The 25,021-nt window shown below is 46.6% G+C and overlaps 2 protein-coding genes across 2 annotated transcripts; one reads left to right on the top strand and one right to left on the bottom strand.

Moving 5' to 3' along the window:
• Positions 1–2,459: 2,459 nt before the first annotated feature.
• On the bottom strand, positions 2,460–6,052 carry LOC102447909 (olfactory receptor 8U3-like). The gene is made up of 3 exons (XM_075928808.2): positions 5,144–6,052; positions 3,650–3,674; positions 2,460–2,659 (listed from the first exon to the last, which is right to left on the bottom strand). Exons 1-3 carry the CDS (start codon positions 6,050–6,052, stop codon positions 2,460–2,462), a joined length of 1,134 nt encoding a protein of 377 aa, XP_075784923.2.
• A 17,036-nt stretch (positions 6,053–23,088) lies between these two features.
• On the top strand, positions 23,089–24,063 carry LOC102447656 (olfactory receptor 5T7-like). Its single transcript, XM_006116945.3, has one exon. It carries the CDS (start codon positions 23,089–23,091, stop codon positions 24,061–24,063), a length of 975 nt encoding a protein of 324 aa, XP_006117007.3.
• The last annotated feature ends 958 nt before the right edge of the window (positions 24,064–25,021 follow it).

The raw sequence follows: 25,021 nt of genomic DNA, 5'->3' as shown, positions 1-25,021 counted from the left end.
ATTTGAGCTATGCAAATTGAGTATCTTATTTCAATCTTACACAGTGCCAAATTTTGAAATAACCCGCTATTCCGAAATGTTTCTTACTCCTCATGGAATGAGGTTTACAAGGATGTCAGAATAGCGAGCTTGTTATATTTTGAAATAATGGGCTCACTGTGAAGACGCGGGATAGCTATTTTGGGATACTCCGGTATCCTGAAATAGCATTGCAGTGTAGACGTAACCTAACAGAGCCTGCCTCGGTCTAATTTCGAGGGTTCCCTGTAGTGGGGACATGCAATTTCAATATTATTATTTTGGAAGTTATTATTTGGAATTTAGTTATTTCAGAATAATTTCCTAGTGTAGAGATGCCCAAGTAGGGCTATTTGGATGATCAGAAAAATAGACTAAAAGAGCTTGCTTTGTGTAGCCTAGACAAATGAAGGCTGAGAAGGGAATCTAATGGCTTTCTGTAAATACATCAAGGAAGTAAACAGGAAGGAACGAAAAGAGCTACTGGACAATGTCAGCACAAGCACAATGGGAGATAATTTGACACTGATTACATTTGGGCTGGATAGTAGATGGTTTCTAAGCATCAGAGGCGGGGCACAGTCTCCTATTGTTATGATGGGCCAAACAACTAATTGTAACATTGAGCCTGATGCATTTATAAATAGGATATTATGACAGAAGGACGTGCTGGACTCTCGATGAGCCCCTCCTTTGAATGTGCCCCTCCTTTGTTCTATGTAGTGCTGGAGAGGGCCAGTGTGCAATGGGACAGCTGGGTATGTGTGGATGGAAGTTAGGTAATGCACGAAGGCAATTGTACGGTGAGTTACGGGGTTAGCACTTAGAAGTATCTTGTTACATGGAGCAGGTGGGCGCCTACTGTGTGATCGGGTCAAGACAAGAATAAAGTAGTTGGCATTCGCCAACCTCCCCCAAAGGCCCCGTGTTATGACCAAGGAGTTTGGACATGGCCCAAAGGAGGTAACTGCATATCTTGTGGCACTTTGGAGAGTGAGCAGCAAAAATAGGTTGGACCTCCTTGGTCCAGCACCCTCAGGACCTGGTCCGGGATGAGGGATTTTTCCAGACCGGGGGAGGTCATTTCTGGACCCCCTGCTGCCGGCGCCTACTGTCCTGCCCCTCACGGGCTTCCTGTCCCCCACTCACTGCTCAGCTGAGTCGTGCACCAGCTCCTGCCTCCACCCCCACAGCCCAGCTAAGCCATACCGTGTCACCCCCCTGCATAGCGCCAGGCTCCTACCCTGCCCCCCAACCTCTGCCGCAGGCCAGGACTCTCTGATCCTGGAACATCTGTGGTCATGCCAGACCACAGGCCTGGGATGGAAGTTTCCATTTCTGCTTTACCCATCTTAGCATAGCCTGGGACCCTGCAAGCCCAAAGAGCAGCTGGGCTTTATCAGCTTTAAGCCATGCCATAATCTGGGAAACTACTGAGCAGTAAACAAGTTTGACCTCGGTATCAGCTCATGAAAGTGATAAGAATGGTGTTGAGCCAGGTTTGTGCACACTCGGTAAAAAACTGGGCTACGTCTAGACTGGCATGATTTTCCACAAATGCTTTTAACGGAAAAGTTGTCCGTTAAAAGCTTTTGTGGAAAAGAGTGTCTACATTGGCATGAATGATTTCCCGCAAAAGCACTTTTTGTGGAAAAGTGTCCGTGCCAATCTAGATGCGCTTTTGCACAAAAAAGCCCCGATCACCATTTTTGCGATTGGGGCTTTTTTGCGGAAAACAAATCTGAGCTGTCTACACTGGCCCTTTTGCGCAAAATCTTTGCGCTAAAGGACTTTTGCCCAAACGGGAGCAGCATAGTATTTCCGCAAGAAGCACTGATTTCAGACAGTAGGAAGTCAGCGTTCTTGTGGAAATTCAAGCGGCCAGTGTAGACAGCTGCTTTTGCGGAAAAACTTGCCAGTCTAGATGCAGCCCTGTAGTATAAGATCACTGGGCATCCTGCCTCTCTGTAAGTCTCAACAGGGACTTAGACCTTGAAGGGTGCCCTGGGTTCCCCAGCTGGAGCCACGTTCACTGCGGCCTGGTGTGAGGTGACCGGAATGGGACTCCCTGAAGGACTGAAGGGGCATAAGCATTTCCGAGTGCCTGTTACTCTTTTATGCATTGCTCTGCCTATGCTTATTGGCATATTACTTTGCAGTAGCTGTGTAACCCTCTGGCAGTATTAAGCCTGTAATAGTAGTGACGTAGTGGGATTAATAAAAGCAACTATCCCTAATCGATTCTGTCCTGAAGCGAATCTACAACCCTACTGGGCCCTGCCCCTGTGAGTTGTTAGGCTGAGTGCATGCTTCCCAGAACAATGAAGACATGGAGAAGAGGTGACCGGACAGCAGAGTTCCTTTTTATTATCCTTTTCATGCTGATGTTGGATTATTTGTATGAGGGCACCTAGAGCCTTGTGTAGGTGCTTGAACAATTATTATTTCAGTCCAAATGCGCACATGGTCTGCCCGACCCCCAGCTGGGCGAAGTGACCAGATGGCAAGGCTGAGTCCATTAGCTCTCTCGGGCCGTTCAGATACCGTTGGCTCAGCCTCCTCCTGCAGTCAACACGGAACCTCTCCCCGAACTCCAGCAGAGCCTGAGCCCTCTGCTTCCTCGCTCCTCGCAGCGCGCAACCTGTGTTGTACACACACCGGATACATTGCACAGGCACTACCACAACTGTCCGTTCTTCACGAGGCTGAGATCTACATGCATCTATAGAAATATAATGAAGCCTATCCACACTCCCCTTTCCCGTTTGCCTCACCAGCCTAGGGCTTTGTTTGGGCTGGTGTCAAGGTCATCTACAGTCATCCAGAGTCTTTCTGGGACAGTGCACGGCTTTTGTTCCCAAACACGGACCCATCTCCCCCAGCTTGGCTACTCTGACCTTGGCCAATCTGTCTCCTTCCTGTTTCCTGCCCAGACTTCCTGTGTGTCTCTCTCTGACCCTTCCCCCACTGAGTCCTTTTCAACCTGCCACTTGGTCTCTTTGTCCTGCTTAGGGAATTTCTCACTTGCCATGTCCCCCTCAGAGCAAGAGGAGGAAATGTCTCCTCCATTTCCCTGCCCCTTGAGGATTCTCACACATGGCACCTTTCAGCCACACCTCTGCACCTCCAGCCAGATTTCTGACTATCCACTTTACCCCAAGCAAACCAGCTGATCTGAAGTGATGGGTGCTGAGTTCTAAGGGCCACCAACAATTCTCCCTGCTCTGCAAGGGACATGTTTAAATGCCTTGTCAAGAACAGTGGACACGTTCCAGATGCAGCAGTTTTCATGGTAATAACTTCATAAGAGCAACCAAAATTCATAAGCTGCACTCAGATTCCCGAAATCATCACATGCCATGTAGACCTCACTAGAGCCCTAGCCATAAGAGCAGACCCGTCACTGGCAAAATAACATGCAAGAAACCAACAGTATTCCCTGCTTGTGCAATCCCTCAGGGGAGATACAAACCCACAAGCCCACTGCTAGGTTTGTGTTTCTATTGCGGGTGCACAGTCACACATGCCTTGGTGCACATAAAAAATTATTCTGCACATGGATGGAAAAGATTAGAGGGAACAATGCCAGCTGACACCAGATAAAGAAATTCTTGACAGGAGAAGATGGTACAAAACCACACCGATCTCTCAAGTAGCTACATAAACAAATTACTAAGTGAAACGGGTTGCACCCACGAAAGTTCATGATACCATCTACATGTCTTGTTAGTCTTTAAGGTGCTACTACACTCTTTGTTGTTTCTTAAGTTTTTACTAAGAGATTGTTTGGGAACACACCAAACCTGCCTACGATCCGGGTGGGATGACAGGACAATGGGTAAGGATGTTTTGGTAGAACTAGAGGGTACAGGAAGAACGGTGGTAACTGACAAAGTCTGGAGTGTAACACGTAACTTGTCTAAAACAAGAGAAGACACAGGAGTTGCATCTGTGTTCAGCCAAGGGGACAGCACCTGGTGAGCTGACTGAGCTGGTAACTTGTCTTAATGTATCTGTGGCTCCTATGGAGAGCTAGTTCTGTGCTTTGTGCCAAGTGCCTTCACCAGTGACCTGAGCATATGGAATAACTAGCAGGTTTACCTGGTGTTGCTTGGGTCCTTAACTCTAGTAAGGGCTGGGGGTTATTTTGGAAAATAAAGGGAAAATGTACATGCTTTATTGAAATGATCACACTTTTCAAAAATACAGTGCTATTTTGATGAAGTTCATTTTTATTTTGGAGATCTTAAAAAGGGGAGTGATGAATTTTTCTGTTTAATTTTTTTAAACACATTTTTGAAAATAGGAATTCCATCAAGTGTAGTTTTTTCTTCATCCCCCTAAACTCTTATCATTTGCTAAGTTTTAACAAAAAGTGCGATAGTCAATTTGGTTTCCAATAACATTTTCTTCTAGTCTTCAAACCTAAAGCGTTGATTTAGCTGTGTCAAAACAGAGCACTATGCCAGATTTCTCTGTTTGCTTCTCAATAGACCTTGACACAAAGAGATAAATCTTATTCCAGGTTCATCCTATTTTGCTGGCTCATCTTGGATCAGTCTCTTTTAACATTCTCTCAGTTATGTCAGTTTTGAGGACTGTATTAACTTCGGCGATTCTGTCTCTTTTCTGTCTGATTTTCTGAGATGCGGTCCCATTCCAGGCACATCCTGTTTTCCTGGCACAAGCAACCCTCACCTTGCTTTAAGTTAGGACAAAAGGAAGCTGCCTACTGAAATTGGTGGGCCTAACTCTTACCATTTAGAAGGCGTTCTTGAACAGACAGACAAGCTCTCCAAAATATATAGTAGATTAAAATCTGCTGAGTTAACATGTTGCACTGTGCACTCATGCGCCTGACACTGGTGCTCAAAGAACAGCAGCGCTAGCACCAGTAAGAGCACTGAAGCATCAGCCACATTGCTCAGCCCTTGCAACACAAAGTCCCTGTTCTAACTTGACAGCAAGAGCAGTGAGAAAAGATGGACTACTGCGTAAAATTGGCTTATCAAATGATGAAAACAAAGAGAACGTGCTTCCTATTGTCCATCAGTTTTTGTTGGCTAACTACCTATTAGCTGGTGAATTGATTTAATTTAAAACGCCAACACTTTTTATACATGACCTTCCTCAGGGCGTCCTTCACCTCCCTGTTCCTCAAGCTGTAGATGAGGGGGTTCAGCATGGGGATCACCACCGTGTAAAACACGGAGGCCACTTTGTCCGTATCTAGTGAGTGGTTGGAGCTGGGTTGCAAATACATGTAGATCAATGTCCCGTAGAAGATGGTGACGGCCGTTATGTGGGAAGCGCAGGTGGAGAAGGCCTTGTGCCTCCCCTCGGCGGAGCGGATCCGCAGGATGGTGGAGAAGATAAACAGATAGGAGATCAGGACGATCAGGGAGGAGGCAATCATATCGAAGCCAGCAAAGGCGAAGATCAACACCTGTTTGAGATAGGTATTAGAGCAGGAGAGCGCCAGCAAGGGCATATCGTCGCAGTAGAAATGGTTGATCATATTGGAGGAACAAAAGGATAAACGGAAGGTAAGGATGGTGTGGAACAGGGCAACACAGAAGCTGTATATGTAGGGTCCAGCAACCAGCTGGACACAGACCTTCTGGGACATGATGACCTTGTAAAGCAGCGGGTTACAGATGGCCACGTAACGGTCATATGCCATCCCAGCCAGGAGGAAACACTCCGTGATCATAAATGTCAGGAAGCAGCCCAGCTGTGTGGCGCAGGCATAGTAAGAAATTGTTTTACTCTCTGCTAAGAAGTTCACCAGCATTTTGGGGGTGACGGTGGAGGAATAACAGAGATCCACAAAAGCCAAATGGCTAAGGAAAAAGTACATGGGGGTGTGAAGTCGATGGTCAACAATGATTAAGATGATCATCCCGATATTGCCTATCAGGGTGACAACATAGATCACTAGGAACAACAAGAAAAGCGGGACTTGGAGCTCTGGGTGATCTGTGATTCCTATCAGAATGAACTCCGTCACCCCGGTGAGATTGTCATTGGCCATTGTCTCTTTCTAACCTGTTTGGGTTAGAAGACTCACAACGCTAATTGGACGTGAGGTTGCTAATCAAAAAGGCTGTTCTGTCATCTTCACCTTTAAGAATCAATAGAATTTCCTGGGGTTTAAACCTACAAATGGTCATCAATTTCCTAGGATGCAAGTGCATAATTAACCCTTTAGATGCCCATTCTCAGGTGCTGCAGGATACAATATTGGGGACTCATCTTTGGGGCACACACCATGTTGCTGCCACATTACTTTTGCCACCTAAAATGTGAATAAAGAAATATGATCATGCAACAAATAATTGTGTAAATTGATAACAGGTTCTTTCACTTTTAAGGTAACATAGGGGGCTTAGTGGGCACTTGTTTATGTATACTAGAATTATAATGACTATCTAGACCATTTTTCCTTTGTCCTTGGTATTTTTTTCAGTTCAGCAGCTGCAAAAAATGAGCAATAGATGACTAAGGATACTGGTTTATATTTAAATACATGGAAAATACACCAAAACACATTGCCATAACCTACAACTAAAGGGTGAACCTCTCTAGTCCAACACCCTCGGGACTTGTCAGGTGCCAAACCAGAAAATTTGCCGGACTATGGGAGGTCAATATTGTCTAGCAGCATTATCAAAACTTCTACTGCTTGCTGGGCTCTTAAAATACATTTAGAGATAAATTAGAGTTAACCAAGAACACAGAACATTGACTGCCTTGGTTGTTAACAAACTTTATCGGACTGCAGGGAATTTGGTCACACCTATGATAAGTGGGCATCCAGGTAACTAAAATCATTCTGGACCATGGATGTTGCCAGACTAGAGAGGTTCAACCTATACTTGAGACTGTCTTGATATGCTGATGAAAGGCATCAGTGTGGCCCTGCCTGTCTAGTATAATAATATCGTGCCTTGTAAAGGCATCTTCATGTATTTTCCTGCATTGAACCTTTTAAAATAAAGTTTTCACTGTAAGCCTTCGTATTCCCATGGTTTTGTCCTCTGCTTCCTTTTTCAGATAATTCTTCAATTCTCAGCTTCTTCACTGGGTTTTGGGAGCTGATATCAAACCATGATCATGCCAACACAGGCTGAGCTAAACTGTGACCACTGCTTACAATGCCGACCATAATCACTTAGGCTATGTCTACACTGGCATGATTTTCCGAAAATGCTTTTAACGGAAAAGTTTTCCGTTAAAAGCATTTTCGGAAAAGAACATCTAGATTGGCAGGATGCTTTTCTGCAAAAGCACTTTTTGCGGAAAAGCATCTGTGGCCAATCTAGATGCAGTTTTCTGCAAAAAAGCCCCGATCGCCATTTTCGCGATCGGAGCTTTTTTGTGGAAAACAGTACTATGCTGTCTACACTGGCCCTTTTGCGCAAAAGTCTTTTGGAAAAAGACATTTGCCCAAACGGGAGCAGCACAGTATTTCCTCAAGAACACTGACGATCTTACATGAGATCGTCAGTGTTCTTGTGGAAATTCAAGCGGCCAGTGTAGACAGCTGGCAAGCTTTTCCGCAAAATCACATGATTTTGCAGAAAAACTTGCCAGTCTAGACACAGCCTTATTGTTTCCTTGTGTTTTTCTCTTTTATCTGTCTGTATCTACCAATTGTAACTCATCTTATAGTTACACTATAAAATCTTTGGGTCAGAGATGATCCATGGTAACAGACATAAACCCATAGGGGAACATTTTAACCTGCCTGGGCACTTATTAATGGATTTAAAAGTAGCCATTCTTCCACAAAGGAATTTCACCACCCTATTACAGAGAGCGAATGCAGAATTGGAATTCATCTGCAAAATTTGACGCTGTTACCCTCAGCTTGAATAAAGACATCAACTGGTGAATGCACAACAAAGCCAATTTGCCCTGCCTTTGACATCCACATATCAAAAGTTATGAATGGGATACATCAAGCCTCCTTAATTAGCTTCATTAACGTAGGTCCTACAATGGACAGGTAACTGCTTTTTCTGTTTTATATATCTTGTATTCAGTTATTTCCACTCCAGCTCATCTGATGAAGTGGATCTTATCCATGAAAGCTCATAATCAAACACTGGAATAAATTGCCCAGGAAGGTTGTGGAATCTCCATCTCTGGAGATATTTAAGAGTAGGTTAGATAAATGTCTATCAGGGATGGTCTAGACAGTATTTGGTCCTGGCATGGGGGTTGGGGACTGCACTCGATGACCTCTTGAGGTCCCTTCCAGTCCTAGTATCATATGATCTATGATTCTCTAATCCTATTTATTTTTGTTCATCTCAAAGGTGCCACAGGACTGTTTGTTGTTTTTAATGTTACACGCTGGGACGGCGACTTCTCTGAGACTTTCTTTTGTCTACTTGCTTAATAGCTTACACCTGATCCAGGACTAGGTATGCTTATGCAAATAATACCGAATGAGGGAACGAAGAGAGAGAAAAGGGGACGGTCTGCTGAAGTCCCTTCAGGATCAAAGTCATTAGGGTTACTCTTTGTAACTGCCCATTTTTAATAATCTCCACAATTTTTCTACCGTGAAACACACGCCATCTATTAAACCTGTATTCTGCACATTAAGTGACAAGTATTATCATTATTTAAATCAGGCATTTCTAATTATTAGCAAAGAAATTTCCATCTCCCAGAGCCTGTACTGGCAATTTATATTTGGCTTATTTAAGTCTTTGGACATTAAACAAGTTCATTGTTTTATCTGGATGGGAACGCTCCAGAACCAAACCCCCATCACTGCAGAAAGAGCGGTTGGTATTAAAGAAGGGAGCAGCTTTCTCTCTGAGTTACTATTAAGTCAGTCTTCTAGCATATGGTTGAGTCGCCAGGAATGCTGGCCTGGGTGGGATGTGAAATCCAAGGCCAGGCCATTTGCACTTGTTACTAATGATACTAACAACGAATGGGGACCTAGTGTGGGAAAGTGAGCAGTGTCCAGGGGTTTGTTCACTGCTCCGGCATCCGAACTGGCTCGGATCAGCACAGGCTGGAATTGTGAACAGGTCTAGTTCAGAAACATCTGACAGATGCTGCAGCCACCGCTCTGTGGCAGTTCTGTGGCAGCTGGCCTTGTGTTCACTTCAGCATCCCCCACCCTCCGGATGAGACTAGCCACACAAATGGGAAATGTAACTGTCTCTCTTTCATAGAACCCCAAATCCCTTCCACCTACCTGTGCCAATGAACCAGCGGCCCCTTTTCTCACTGCCATGGACTCTCGCTTGCCCGGGGCTGGAGGGTTTATTTTGTGCCTTCCCCCTCTGAGAACTCATCCCTGAAGTATTTCACTGCTGTGCACCTGACCAAGTCCCCAGACTCCCCATTAGCTCCCAGCTCCACAGGGGAGCCAAGGAAGAAACTTCAAGTTATTGTGTTGCAGGGCAACCAGCAAGTGAAAATACCACTGTCAATGGAATTGCCGGCAGTCAAGCCCTTTGAAAGGTTTAACACCAAAACATGGGAGACTCGTGCTTGGAACGTGCAGGCGAAATGACAACCTCTTACCTGATCTGCCTCCTGCCCAAACGGCCTCTCTCTCTCTCTGTGACACTTCTCCAGATGAGTCCCTTTCAGCCACCTGCTTGGTCATCTCTGTCTCTTTGTCCTGCTTTAAGAATCAAGAGAATGGCTTTAGTTTCATTCCTACAAATGGTCCACAATTTTGTACTATATAAAGCAGGGGTGGGGAATCTTTTTTGGGCCAGGAGCTGCTCAGCCACACAAAAATCAGTCAGGAGCTGCACACAAGTGAGAAGCCAAAAAACCCAAACTAGCCTTTGTGGCCCCCAACCTAGAAGGAGAAAGACACTCCCCACATACCCCTCATACACCAGAACCTCGCCCCCCAACTCAGGCTAGTAGATTCTGTGTGCTCCAGCTCCACAGGGAGTTGATGGCAGGTTTGGCTCGCTGGCAAGGGCTCCCCAGTATTGGGGTGGGAGCCCCGAGCCTCAAGGGCCAGATCCAGGTAAGCCGGGGGGCTGCATCTGGTCTCAGGGCCTTAGGTTCCCTACCTCAGATGGATAATTAACCATCGAGATGGCCATTGCTAGCTGAGATTGGGGACCTATCTCCGGGGCATACACCATGTTGCCGCTGCATTATCTTTGGCAGCTGACATGTGAATAGAGAAATATTACGGCGAGCAGAAATGTGGTTTATGTTGCAATTTGATAATGGGTTCTTCCATGTAACATAGATGGCTTAGCGGGCATGTGTTTCTATATACCAAAGTTATAACCACCATGTAAATCAGTGTGTCGAAAAAGGACTAGGTAACTTCATGGAGGATAAGTCCATCAATGGTGATTAGCCAGCATGGGCAAGGATGGTGACCCCTAGCCTCTGTTTGTCAGAAGCTGGGAATGAGCGACAGGCAGGGTGGATGATAGTTTTGCGGGGCCCAGGGCAGCCTATTTCGCGGGTCCCCCTTTGGAGAAAAAAATAGAAAAAGGCGTCAAATGCGCAAATTGAAGGCTATTTTCATATTACATGTGAATTGGGTAAATTTGACAGAAACTTAATTTAGTTGGACAATTTTTTATTTTATTTATATTGTAATTCATTCGTCAACAACATTCTGCATGGATAATTAAACGTTTTCATTCATATTTAAGTCTGTTGTATGTCTAGCTCTTTTGGCAGCTGGGTCTCTAACAGCCGGTGGGAAAAGGGCTTCTCCCCAGCATCAGCCCCTTCTCCAGCCCCGGGCACTGAAGCAGCAAGGCGCCTGGGGAGCAGGGAAATCCTGACCGGGTTTAGAAGGGGCTGGCTGCTGTGTCCGAGCCAGCAGCCTCTCAGGAGCCTACAGAGCAGCTGGAGGGAAAGGAGACGGCACCTCAGGCTCCATGCAGGGTCAGAGAAGGGGCCATAGAGGCTGCCCCGACTGGCCCCTGCCAAGAAAGGGAGCTTGGACACAGCAAACGCGCCTGCCACTGTCATCCCCTCCACCGCCAGGGGTGGCCCGAGCAGAGCGCTCTGTCAGCCTGATGCTGCTCAGCTTGTGGGCTGGCTCCCTTCTGGCTGAGGGCAACCGCCTGGCTCAGTCGCCCTGTGTCCGCACCAAGGCGGCTGTATGGACCCCCAGTACCCTGCTGCTCTGGTTGCTCTATGACTGGGTGCTGGGGGGCGGGAAGGGATCAGTCCCCAATGCCCATCCCCCACCCAGGCATAGACCAGCTATTGTGGGGCTCACGGGGATTCCCCACACTGAGACCACCCCTTCCCATGCTGGGGCAGAGGACTCTGGCTGCAGGATCGGGTGGCAGCTGGGGGGCAGGAGATGTGGGGTGGGGCGAGGCCAGGCACAGCGTCGCATTGTAGGCTCCTGCGCCTTTCAGGAGAGTCGCCCCAAGCCGGGCTGCAGAAGCTGCTGTTTTATTCTTTTTTACTCTTTCAAGGAGTTGGTCTCGTGTCTGGGTCTGCGGAGCAGGGGAAAGGCGCCTCCTGGTACCCACCCGCCAGCAGAGACCCCCCCAGAGCACCTGCGGGCCAGCCGGGCTGCTCTAGAGACAGAGCTACAGACGCTGGGGGGATGCTGTGTGGGACAGGGCCCTAAGAGCGCTGCCCACAAGCTTCGGCATCTCTCTGCCCGGCTCCCACCCGCTCCCAGGATCTCGTGGCTTCCCTGTGAAGCACGGGGCAGCGGCGCCCTCTAGTGGCGAAAGCTAGAAAGTGACCCCGCTGGCATGGGGCCTATTGAAGCGCAAGGCCTAGGGCAGCCGCCCCACTCGCCCTGCCCTATATCCGCCGCTGGCTACAGGGGAGGGATCACTTGATGATTCTCTGTTCTGTTTCTCCCTCTGGGGCACCTGGCATTGGCCACTATCGGCAGACAGGATACCGGGCTAGATGGACCTTTGGTCTGACCCCGTCTGGCCGCTCTTATGTTCTTTTGTCCCTAGAAATTTTCTCACCACTGCAGCTGCAAAACAAGCAATAATGTACTACTAGGGATAGCGGTCTGTATTGATGTATCTGGAATATGCACATTGCTGCAACCTATAACTACATGTGACTGTCTTACTATGCTGAAGAAAAGCGTAAGATTGCACCTGCCTGTCTAGTATTACAATACCATGCTTTGTAAAGGCATCTTCATAGCTTTTTCCTGGATAAAGCCTTTTTATGAAGTATTCATTGTAAGCTTTCCTGTTCCCTTGTTTTCATCCTCTGCTTCCTTCTTCAGATAACGATTCAATTCCCATCTTCTTCACTGGGTTTTGGGACCTGATAAATCATTAACACACGATATGCTGAGCTGAGATTCACTGTGAACCATTCCTTACACTGCTGACCGTAATCATCTTTTTGTGTTCTCCCCGTTTATCTGTCTGTATCCACCAGTTTTGTTCATCTTATCATTACATTATAAAATCTTTGGGTCAGAGATGGTCTTTCTTTTGTCCGTACAATGGCTTACATGAGGAATGGGGAACTTTAGGCCCGGGGGCCGGATGCGGCCCCTGGCTTGCCTGGATTCGGCCCCCCAAGCTCAGAACTCCTCTTTCCAGCATTGGGAAGCCCATGCTGGTGCTCCAGCCCCATCCTCCCCGCAGTGCTGGAGCACACAAAATCTATTATGCTGGAGGTCCCCAGGCTCTGGGGTGTGAGGGGAGCGTCCATCTCATCTCAGTTGGGGGGCCACATCTGTCAGGTTTTTTGGCTCACTTGTGTGTGGCCCCCGACTGATTTTTCTCTGGGTCAGTGGCCCTCAACCCAAAAAGGGTTTCCCACCCCTGGCTTACATAATGGCACCCAGATCTGGGACTGGGTCTGCCTTGGCAGGGAATTAAGAGACTCAGAGAGGCCTCTATGTCGTCCTGTAGCACCTTAGAGACTAGCAGATTTATTAGGGCATAAGCTGTCATGGGGAATTCCCCCCCCCCCCAACTTCATGAGGTGAATGGAATGAAGAGAGAAAGAGAAAAAGAAGACAGAAACCCTAATAACACCATATCGTCTCTTCTTCCAGTAAGTGCCTCTCGCGCACATCGAAAGCTTTGACATCATGCTGCGGTCTCACAAAAAGGAAGCAGAGATGTGACATAGTCCAGGACACATGTCAACCTCTCAGTAATGGGTTTTTGGAAGAAACTCACCCAGTTAGGGAGGTTTATACCAGTGAGGTATATTACGGGAACTCCTACCTTGCTGTGAAACAGCCGGCATTGGGCCCCGCTGGGAGAAGTTACTGGGTGACACGAATTGTTGCTCAGCTGCGCCAAGACAATTCTGTTGTTCCCAGACATGTCTGAGAGTGGAATCTGAGTGCATAGAACAGCTACTGGCACTAGTGATTCTGGAGAGATGCCAGTTTCTTCCACAGTTAAACCTTCCTCTAGTGGTGCTGCAGCTCACACCAGCAGGGAGAAGGTTAAAAGCAGGCCAGAGGAAGCCTGAGCAAGCTTGGCCAATCAGAGTGAGGAGCATTCAGCCAATCAAGGCTGGGCTGGGCCCTATAAGAGGCTGCAGAGCTGAGGGGAGTTCACCCTTGCCCTGTCCAGGAGCTGAGTCCCAATAGGGGAGGGAACCAGTGGTACCAGAAAGAAGGCCCAGCCTGATACCCCTCCAGGCTGTGGGCCTTAACACAAGGGCCGAGAAGGTGCAAGTGTCATAAGAAGTGGACCAGAGAACAAGGCACAAACCAGAGTCCAAAATATTTTGGTCTAGTTTTTATCTGAATTGTTTGTCTTCAGCAGTTTTTGACAGGAGAAGTTTGGTTGCCAAAAGAGAAGACGTGTTTTTTGAGGTTTTTGGTTTTGGAGTAAATGCTGAAAATCTCAAGGCCCAAAAAACAAAAAGTAACCCCACCATCTCCCAGCCAACTCTCGTGATGCTCTCCAGCACAGAATTACAGGTCCCCTTTACCTATGAAATAGCACCACCTAGTGGCTTAGAGTGGTACCAAGGAGTTATCGATTTGATAATTTTTGGAGACATCAATCCATGTAAACACGAAAGCTCCTGGCCACGTTCTCAGCTGGTGTAAATTGATCCAAATCCTTTGGTTTCAGTGCAACTACCTGGGATGTAGGCAGAATGTGTATTATGATTTTATATGCAACTAGCAGATTTACCCAGCATTGCTTGGGTCCTTAATTAAACTAAGATTTTTTTAAAAATAAAAGGAACATGATTGTATTTTTCAAAAATACAGTGTTATTTTTATGAAGTTAATTTATATTTTGGATTTCTTAAAAAAGGGATTGTTAAAAATTTTCTAGTAATTTTTTTAAGAATGGGAATTCCATCAAGTATATTTTTGTCTTCATCCCTATACACTCTTAACATTCACTATGTTTTAACAAAAAGGGGGCTATACTCAATTTGGTTTCAATAACATTGTCTGCTAGTTTTCATACCTTAAGCATTGATCTAGCGGTGCCAAAACAGAGCACTACTCCACATTTCTCCATTTCATCTCTTTTCTGTAAGCTTTACTGAGAAGCAATCCTGTTCCAGGTTCATCCTATTTTTCTGGCTCATCTTGGATCAGTTCCTTTCAACATTTGCTCAGTTATGTCAATTTTGAGATTCTGAGAACTGGCTTCGATTTGGCTCAGAGGGGTAGCCATGTTCGTCTGTAACGTTAAAAACGAGTAGCCCTGTGGCACCTTACAGCAGGGGTGGGGAGCCTTTTTTGGGTTGGGGGCCGCTGACCCACAGAAAAATCAGTCAGAGGACTCACCCAAGTGAGAAGCAACCCCCCCCCCCCACAAAAAAAACCCAAAACCAAAAATTCCTCTCTGACATGGCCCCCTCCCCACATTTCCCTCGCAGACCAGAGCTTTGGGGGACCCAGGCTAGTAGATTTTGTATGTGTGGAGGGATGGTGGGGAGGGGGACTAGAACAGGCTTCCCATTACTGGGGGGAGCCTCAAGCCTCACGGACTGGACCCAAGCAAGCTGGGGGCTGCATCTGTTCCTCCTCCCCCGGGCCTGGAACTTTCATGGGCAAAACCCACTTCTTCAGATGAGCTTGAGAGGAGGGAAACCTTCACAATTTATAACAGATGAAGAAGGGAGGGGGAAAAAAAGTACCTGTCAATTGTAGTGCCGGTGCTAATGAGGCTAACTGAGTTGGCTGGAAGTGTCCTATATTAGCTTTGGATGTCATTTGGGTGTTGAATGTAAGAAAAGTTGGTTTTATAATGGGCCATCCCGTTCAAGTCTTCGTTCAAGCCAGGGGAAATAGTGCCAAATTTGCATATGAAGATCAATTCCGCATTCTCTCCCTGTAGTTGGCTTGCGACATTCCTTTGTAGAAGAATGGCTACATTTAAATCCATTCATGAGTGCCTAGGCAGGCTAAAATGTTCCCAGACAGGTTCCTGTGTGTCATCCTTACCCTACACCTAACCCTTGGAGCGCGTACACGTCGCTCCTCCAGGAAGAGGATGAGGAAGAAGCCACCAGTCAGTCCTCTGGACACAGTGCAGTGGCAGTTCTGGCACCGTGAGACAAGCTCAGAGCGGTGGGACCGCAGTGTGCACAGAGATGAGATGGTCATCAGTGGCTGCAGAACTTCTGCATGCGGACAGCTGCATTCTTTAGAACTTTACAGATGGCTTTCCCCTCCCCTCCGGTGATAGACTACCTGAATGAGACCTGCTCTGACCATGGAGAAGTGCGTGGCAATTGCCCTATGGATGCTTGTTAGGCCAGACAATTACTGCTCAGTGGAAATCAATTCAGAGGGGGGACATCTACAATGGGGGCTGTTGTCATAGACATAGCCAAGGCGCTCAATACCGTTCTGCTAAGGAGGATTGTGACTCTGGGGAACATGGGCATCATAGTGGATGGCTTAGCTGTGATGGGGTTCCCTAACTGGGGGAACCTATCTTGGGCCCCAACTGCCTGGCCATGGAGTACATCAACCGCAAGGAGAACTTCTCCACAGAGCTGCAGGCACTGGTGGAGCATAAGGGCCGTTTCATTGAACGTGGGATGGACAGAAAAGGTGCATGACACACTCATCTTTAGGAATGCCTGCCTCTTCCAAAAGATGCACAGTGGCACTTTTTTCCCAGACAGGAAAATTACAGCCGGGGTAATGGACATACACACTGTGATCCTGGGTGACCCAGCCTACCCCTTGCCCATGAAGCCGTACACGGGCAGCCTGGACCCCAGCAAAGAGAGTTCAACAACAGGCTGAGCCAGTGCAGAATGGTGGTGGAATGTGGATTTGGACGTTTAAAGGGAAGGTTTGGACGTCTCCTGACTTGGTTGGACCTCAGGGAATGCAACATTCCCTTTGTAGTGGCAGCCTGTTGTGTGCTCCATAATCTGTGCGAGAACAAGGGGGAAATTTTCCTGGCAGGGGTGGGGGGCTGAGGCAGAGCTCCTGGACAGAGAGTTTGAGCAGTCGGACACCAGCTTGATAAGGAAAGCACAGCAAGGGGCAGCGCTCACCAGAGAAGCCTGGAAGGTCAGTTTTACGCAAGGCAGGTTTTGAGACTCTCCCCTCTGGATCTCAACAAGTTGCCCCTGCATTCGCTGTGTTTGCCTTTAATCCCAGTTGAAGCAATAAAGAGAACATTGTTCAAAGAATAGGAGTTTTTATTTAGGAAAAGAAAGCGGTGGGTACCCAAAGAGGGGAGGGGGACTCAGGAACATGGGTGGAACTGTCTGCTGGCTTCAAAGACCCTGGAGGTTCCAGCTGCCCTTCAGGTCTCTCCCTATGTCCTAGAGCCCAGCGGACCTTAGCGATCCTGGGAATGAATGCAACAGGGATGGGGGAGGAGGAACTGGGTGTGTCACTGGGGCAGGGAGGGTTCTGGGAGAAGGCTATTTCTAAGCATGAAGCCAGGTGCTCCATGTCAGCGGTCAGGGAGGCAAACATCATCTCGTGCTGTCTGGCCTGCTGCCCCCTGCAGCTCTTCTCTCCTGGAGCTCCGCGATCTGGTCCAGGTGCTCTGCTCACATCTCCTCCAAGAGGGTGTGCATGCAGTCCATCTGCTCCTGGAGCATCTCCTCCCTTGTGTGTTTTCACCTGCAGAGCTGAGCCAGGCAGGCAGATGCTGGAAGAGGGAGAGTTCACACCAAGCTGGCTGCTGTCCCAGCTGCAAAGAAAAGTTTCAAGGGCAGATATTACAGGAGATTCATTGCATTAAGACTAACCCTAATCTGTGAGCCTACACTGAAGGTCTCTCTGAAGACAATGAAGAAGTGTTCCATGCAAGGCCACATGTTTGCTTTAAAGCGGGCACTTCACAAGCAGGTGCCCAGACTTCTCAGAGGAGCATCAGGACACACTCTGTCCAGAGGAAGACAGGCATGGCAAGGGGCAGCCAGGGCAGGAGCCTGCAGGCAGGAGTGGGGAAGAAGGCAGCTTCCCACTATGTCCAGCACACGCCAGGTCTGGCATATGTGGCTTGCCAGGGACACTGTTTCTTTTCCTCCCTGCAGGGGGGGATGAGTGTCTGGAACATGCAGCTCCTGGGCAGAGTGCTACTTTGCCAGCCTGCAGGAGTGGGGGAGGAGATGTGTGTCCAGCACAAATGGCCTCCTGGGGAAAGAGCTAATAGGTTCCCCTTCCTCCTTCCTTTAGGTTGCCATGTGAGATATCAGTCTTCTCTGAATCACACTGGCTAGCTACTCTCCTCCTCTTCCTCCTCCTCCCCCTCTGCCACCATACTGTTCTGTCCTAACATTGGGCATGTCTTGGCCAGACTCCACGATCATACTGGGGAAACTGGCCGCCTCCTCCCTCCTCCCCCAAATTCCATCCAGCTGCTCGTAGAAGTGGCACGTGTGAGGCACTGCCCTGGAGCATCTGCTTGCCTCCTTCGCCTTGTGGTACAATTGCCTCAGCTCCTTGATCTTTACACCGCACTGCTGGGCATCCCTGGAATATTCTTTAGCCTCCAGGCAGCTTGCAATCTTTCCGTAAATTTCACCAATCCTCGGGCTGGTTCGGAGCTCAGATAGGATGGTCCAAGATCTCCTGAATGCTTCATGCTGGTGCTTTTCTCTGCCCCTGGGAACTGGCACCCATGGGAACAGAAGTACTCAAAGTCATCGCAGTGCTGGGGAGATCTCCACGTGTGGAGATCATCTCCACGTGTGGCACGGTGGGCTGCTCACTTGGAATGGGCTTGCAATGCTGGCCACACAGCAGATGCCATTCTGATTTACACGGGGCTTTTTGAGCTCACCAGGAGAGCAGTCGAGGTGCAAGTTGCGACCAGAGGGGTCAGAGCAGTGAAGTGTGGGAGGGCTCCTGACAGCCAATAGCCTCGACTTTCACCCAACGCTGCGTCTATACTGCCGGGAATTCGACCATGCAAGGTCAGGAATAGCGTTACTCCTCATGAAAAGCAGGAGTACTCAGATCGACTTCAGCGACCCTTACAGTCAACGCGACAGGCTTGGTAGAGTAGACGCATCACTTAGAAAATCAACCATCTGCAGCTAAATTCTATGTAAAGTCCTAGTGTAGACCAGGCCCAAATGAGGTGGCTCTGAGCATTCTCTCTCTTAGGAGCTTGGCTGATCGGTTCTTGCTGCCGTGCTCAGGGTCCGACTAACTGTTACGTGTGTGGATGGGAAGGAATTTTCTCCCAGATCCAGCTGGCAGGGATGCTGGAGGTCAGAAATCACCTTTTTCTGGAGGTGGCTTACTGGGATCTTCTAGATACCTCTCTCTGAATCAGTTCCCTGCAGTACCATGAGGTGAACTGAGGCGGCCACCTCAGGTGCCAGACTGTAGGGGAGCGCCACTAGGATCCAGAGTGTAAAAATTTTTTGGCCCAAGCGAGGAGGCATCATTTGAACTCCCCACCTCAGGTGCTAAAATGTTGTAGGCTGGCCCTGTCATTCCATGGTGCACCTCCTATGCTCTGCCTTCTGGCACATAATAACTAATGTGGCTGTAATACCTTTGTCTAAGTTGTGTTGTTGAGTTTCATATGTGGGTTCGGGGCACTGGTGCTCTGTGATATCTGGGAGGTCAGATTGGATTGTCCCTTCTGGCTTTAAACTCTGTGACTCAGTATCAATTAGAGTGGCTCCCTTGATTGCTATTTACACCAGCCAAGTATTTGTCCTTTAAAATAGAATTTTTTAACAACATTACTCCACATTGGGCTCTGAGAAGTTACCTTATTCTTGATCTGTGGCCATTCAAACCCTACAAAATGTGTTAGTTTCAGCTGACATAATGGGATTTACCTCAATTATATTTTGTGTTATATGGGAGCATGCATGTGTTGGCAATAGCTGGAGCTGGTCAGAAAATTGGCATTTTTCCACGGACAATTTCAATGGAAATAATTTTTTTTTTTTACATTTTCAATCAAAAAATGTTGCGCGTTTAGGGTTGAAAAGAAAACCTGCAATAGTTTTTGTGTTGAACAATGGATCCTTGACCGTTCTGTCTGCACACCTGGTGAAAACGAAACAAAAGAATGGTTGAAATGGGCCCCAAACTGAAAATACAAGTCCCACATTGAATAAAAAAATAATCTGAAAAAGTTTTGGCTTTAAAACTTAAAATATTCTCCCTTTTTAAAAAAAATCAAGGAACTACTTTTAGTGAACATTTTCACGGAGTCAAAAATACTTTTTCTTAACAATAAAATATGACGGGAAGAAATTGGCCTGCACTAGTTAAATCTTTTGTTCCTTGATGAGGAACACTTTTTCCAAAAAGAAAAAGAGACAATGAGATTGAATTATTTCAAATGTCACATCCTCTGAGCTAGGTGCTTATTGTTCTCCAGACACAGGGATCTCATGAGACCTTCTGACGAGTTTGGATAAAGCACAGAGCTCTGAGATATCTCAATTGCTTGGTCCAAAAAGGTTTCAGAACAAATTAAACCCTCCAGCAACACCATCCCCATCTTTTGTGCAGATTTATCCCTCCATTGCACAGGTAAGCTCTGGTTTTGTTAAAGAAACAGAATGTTGAAGTCTAGATTTTGGATTTGTTTTACCGTGTCTCGGGTTGCCGACTCTCAAGGATTGTCCTGGCATCTCCAGGAATTAAAGATTAAGCTTTATTAAAGAGTACGTCATGTGATGAAACCTCCAGGAATACATCCAACCAAAATCAACATGCTGAACTCTGGCCTAGTGGCTAGCATAAAGGATATGTCTCCAAAGATTTGGATTCTAAATGGAAATTATTAGGAAGTTTTCAGTGAAACACTTTTCCCATTGGAAAACGCCAATTTATCACAACCGATAATTTTCCTGGGAATGTATCTGTTTTGATACACTTTCTTTAGGGAAGGTTTCTAACACCAAGGTTAGCTTTTCTGATCAAAAGCAGATCAAGGAAGGAGGATCTCCCAAAGTTTATGGCACTCCCCTGGCAAATAAGACCTGAGCAGGGACTTGCCCTGGTTTCCCCATGTCTCTGAGGAGTGTCCTAATCACTGGGGTGGGCGTTTTCTCTGTTTTTGTGGGGGTAAGGGGAATGTTGAAACATGTTTGTCCCACGAAGCTGGGGGCAGAGGGGAACTGAAATCGCAGTATTTGTTCAGGATGTCTTTGCCACTAGCCGGCTTGCTGACCTTGCGTGATTCACTTTACCTCTCTGTGTCTTAGATTCCATCATCTGTAAAATGGAGACAAAGATGCTTATCTCCTGTGAAAAGCACTTTGAGACTTAGGAATGTAAATTACTTTCACCAGAACTGGGTCTTATTACCTGGGGAGGATGCAGGGGGAAGAGGGCACATACAGTCTGAAGAAAAGAATGATCTCCAGATCCTAGAAGAAAGGTGATAATAGTTGAGACCGTTCTAGTTAGATGAAAAAAAATCATCTCTCCATGCTCTGAAGTGATGGTAGAGCTTGGGTGTAAGCACTCACTCAGGCCATGTCTCCATTTACCTGAAGATTGACACTCTGGTGATCAATCTTCCAGGGTTCGATTCAGTGGGTCTAGTAAAGACCCACTAAATCAAATGCTGAGAGCACCCCCATTGACACAGGTAATCCTCGCAGTCGCAAGGAGTAAGGGAAGTCAATGGGAGTGTTTCTCCCATCAATCTCCCACTGTGGAGACAGCGCCTAGCTCAGCTTAAGATACACGGACTCCAGTTACGTTATTTACTTACATAGCTGGAGTTGCGTACCTTAAGCTGACCTTTCCCCCACAGGGTAGACCTGGCCTTACAGTCCTTATATCTTAATACCTAGAAGCTGAAGTTATAGAATTTATAGTGGAAGGCTCTTAACGGTGGAATTCACTCCTCCACTGACCTTAATAGGGATTAAATTTGTTGACCTTCTTCACCTTGTGAAAGGAAAGAGGGTGTTGGAAACCTTTCCTTAAACGTTAAGGCATATTTTATTATCTGAGGATGTGTCTACACGGTACTCTTACCTCAAAATAAGCTATGCAATTTGTGCTACGCAGATTGTGTATCTTATTTTGAGGTAATTTCAAAATAGCTTAATTTGAAATTTGGCACTGTCAAATAAAGTGCTATTCTGAAACATCCCTCGTGGAACGAGTCTTACAGGGATGTTGGAATAGCGATCCTGTTACATTTCAAAATAACAGGCATGCTCAAAAGACACAGAATAGCTATTTTGGGATACTTCCGGTACCCTAAAATAGTGCCACAGTGTAGACGTAGCTTGACTGAGCTCAGTCGTAGCTGAAATCTATCAAGTAATGTTGATATTTTTTCTAGCTAATTACATTCTTGTGGTCTGACAAAGACAGATTTTGATGGTCACAAAAATAAACAATGGACTAGATTCTGAATCCATCACTCAAACTGAGCATCAACCTATTTCAAGAGTGGCCACCAATATATTCAAGGAGAGTACTTTAGGAGGAAAGTTCTCCTCCACATGAGCAAAGGGGTAGGAATTTGTCCCAACATAAATAGTCTGTGAGATCATGTGTGGGACCGAAGTATCCTTCACCGGGAGATAATGCTTCTGGGTAAGGGAACTTTAAAGGCATAACAAGAACCAACCATTGGAACTTCAAGCCAAACACATTCAAATAAGGCTCATTTTTTAAACGATTAGGGCGATTAACCATTGGAACATAATACCCAGGAAAGTGGTGGACCCTCCATCCCCAAATCAAATCCATCATCTTCAAATCAAGACTGGACGCCTGCCCAGACAATACATTTTAGTCACAAAAAGGTCACTAGGTTCTACACAGGAGCAGCTGGACAGGGTTCTGGGGACTGTGTTATAAAGGATATCAAAAGAGATAATCTAATAGACCCTTCTGGTCATGAAAATGAATGTGTCTCTGTGTGTCTCTGGTTAATTAGGGTTTTCTTATGTATTTTTCTTCCTATCTGTGTCAGTGACTTAGCAACCAATTTGCAAACAGGGGGTCACATTTCCTGCTGAAGTGCACGGCAGGCAATGTTGTTTTGGCAGCAATGTTCAATCCAAGATGTCAAACTGCATAGTGAATGGTCAGATCAGTTAATAATAATACAAAAAGAGATGTCAACCTACCTGCCCTAAGTGACTTATGATAATGCTGGGGAGGTGCACCGCCACCCTGTGCTCCTGCCAAAATTTGAATTTCTGAATGGGGTGCCCCCACATGCCCTTCTCCATCCCTCTGGGTGGTCCTTCCTGCACCGCCAGCCCCCCCAGACACCCATCACCTATGCTACCTGCTGATTCAGAAATTAGATGTTCAGTTTAGGATCAGAGTTGATTTCATTTCAACAAGGGCTTACACATGACTATTCCATATCGGTTTCAATGATGTCTTTTAAGGGTCCACAAACCTTTTAACACCACTCTTATCCTTACTTACTAATACAAAGGAGACATGGGAAAAGCCAGCAATACCTGACTACATAAAATAGTACAAAAAGGCCATCCCTTACCAAGAGAATGCAGAAGAAACTCTAGTTACGGGCAAGAACATTCTGCGATACGAAGCTTCTTCGACATTCCCCAAAGCATGTGGTATTGGTCACTGTTAGAAACAAGTTATCAAACTAGATGAACCACTGTTCTGATCCAGTACGCTACTGTATTATGTCTCTCACTCCATGCAGGTACAACATGGCGGATGAAATGGACGAGGCAAACTCCACCACAGTGGTCTCTGAGTTCATTTTTGTAGGGTTCACGGATAACCCAACACTGCAGGTCATCATCTTTGTGCTGTTCTTAGCTATTTACATCAGCACCCTCGCAGGGAACTTTGGGATGATTGTGTTAATCGGAGTCAGTCCAAAACTGCACACCCCCATGTACTATTTCCTCAGTAATTTGTCCTTCCTGGACATCTGTTATTCCTCTGTGGTTGCGCCCAAGACACTGGCGAGCTTCTTAGAGGAGAAAAGAGCCATCTCTCTGGCTGGCTGTGCAGCACAGTTGTACTTTTTTATAGCCTTGGGGACCACAGAGTGTTTCCTGCTGGCCGTCATGGCCTATGACCGGTATCTGGCCATCTGTAACCCACTGCTGTATCCTGTTATCATGTCGCCTAGAGTCTGTGTCCCTCTGGTATTTGGGTCCTACATAACAGGACTACTGCATTCTATGGTACACACAGATTTCACCTTCCGTTTGTCCTTCTGTGGGTCTCACGAGATCAATCACTTCTACTGTGATATCACTCCTCTCTTAGCTCTCTCCTGCTCTGACACCCATCTCAATGAATTCCTGCTCTTTAGCCTCGTTGGACTGATTGAAGCCGTCACTCTTCTGACGGTCCTGATCTCTTATGTTTACGTCCTCAGCACCATCCTGGGCATCCACTCTGCAGAGGGGAAGCGCAAAGCTTTCAACACCTGCGCCTCTCACTTCACAGGGGTCACAATTTACCACGGGACGATTCTCTTCATGTATCTGCGGCCTACCTCTAGCTACTCCCTGGATACGGACAAGATCATTGCAGTGTTCTACACGGTGGTGATCCCCTTGCTAAACCCCCTCATCTACAGCTTGAGGAACAAGGACGTGAAGGATGCCTTGAGGGCTTCCTTTGGGAGGAAACTGTTAAGAAGTAGGACTGGGATTATGAATCAGTAGTTAGACAATGCCAAAGGCAATAACTTTCTCTTATTCTCAAATAAGATTTTCATGGAGAACAATGTGATCAGATATGATTGGTTTGGGCACCTAACTTCATAAGAATGTAAGAACAACTTAATGTTTGGTTCAATAAGGTCTAGGTTTTTTCTTTTTGAGAATATCATGTAATTGTTTCACCTTCACTGATGGGTTTTTTTATGTTAAAAGTGTTATTCTTTTTTATCTGAGCAGCTGGTCAGTTTGGGGCCATCCAGCTGGGAACAGAAATTTACAGTGGCTTATGCTATTTTCTTTGATGAAATTTTGTTTATTTACATGCAAGTTCAAAGTTGTGTGTCCCTGAACATAGTCAAAAAATGTTGTACAGTTCCTTTGCTATTCCAAAACTTCCTTTCCAGTCAGCACTCGGTACCAGAAGAGACTTTTATTCTCCTAGCTTTATCTCAGGGCTACAATATGTGTTTCTAGTCTGTGTTTACTTGGCTTTCCCTCTCTGCTTCTGTCCCTGTGTCTCTCTGCTTGTGCTGTGTCTATCCCCTGAGGGGGAAATCTCACTCCCCTGGGGTACAGAGCCCCCAGAAGGGTCCGAGGCCGGAGGTCAAATCAGTGAGGCAGGAGAGAAACCTAGAAGAGAAAACTTTATGATGCATGCATGCAGGCTGTCACTTCCAAGAGTGAAGCAGCAGCCATGAGAGACAGATTCAGGTATCCTATATACAGAATGCTTAGACAGTTCAGTTGCTGATTGTTCTTCTTTAATATATCAAAGTCTCAGCAGAAGTACTCTGAGACTTCTGTTCACCCCAGGAGTGCTAGAAGTAAGTTTTTACAGTACACAAAGCCACATGAGAACTTGAGTGGAGGAGTCTACAAGGCAAACTGTGACAAAGATAAGGGTTTACATGACAAATTGTGACAGACTAGGAGTATCCATGAACTTGAGATAGGAGGCATT

Source organism: Pelodiscus sinensis, chromosome 5, assembly GCF_052426305.1.
Source record: "Pelodiscus sinensis isolate ZL-2025 chromosome 5, ASM5242630v1, whole genome shotgun sequence".
NCBI lineage: Eukaryota > Metazoa > Chordata > Testudines > Trionychidae > Pelodiscus > Pelodiscus sinensis.
This window is presented reverse-complemented; position numbering and strand designations above follow the sequence as displayed.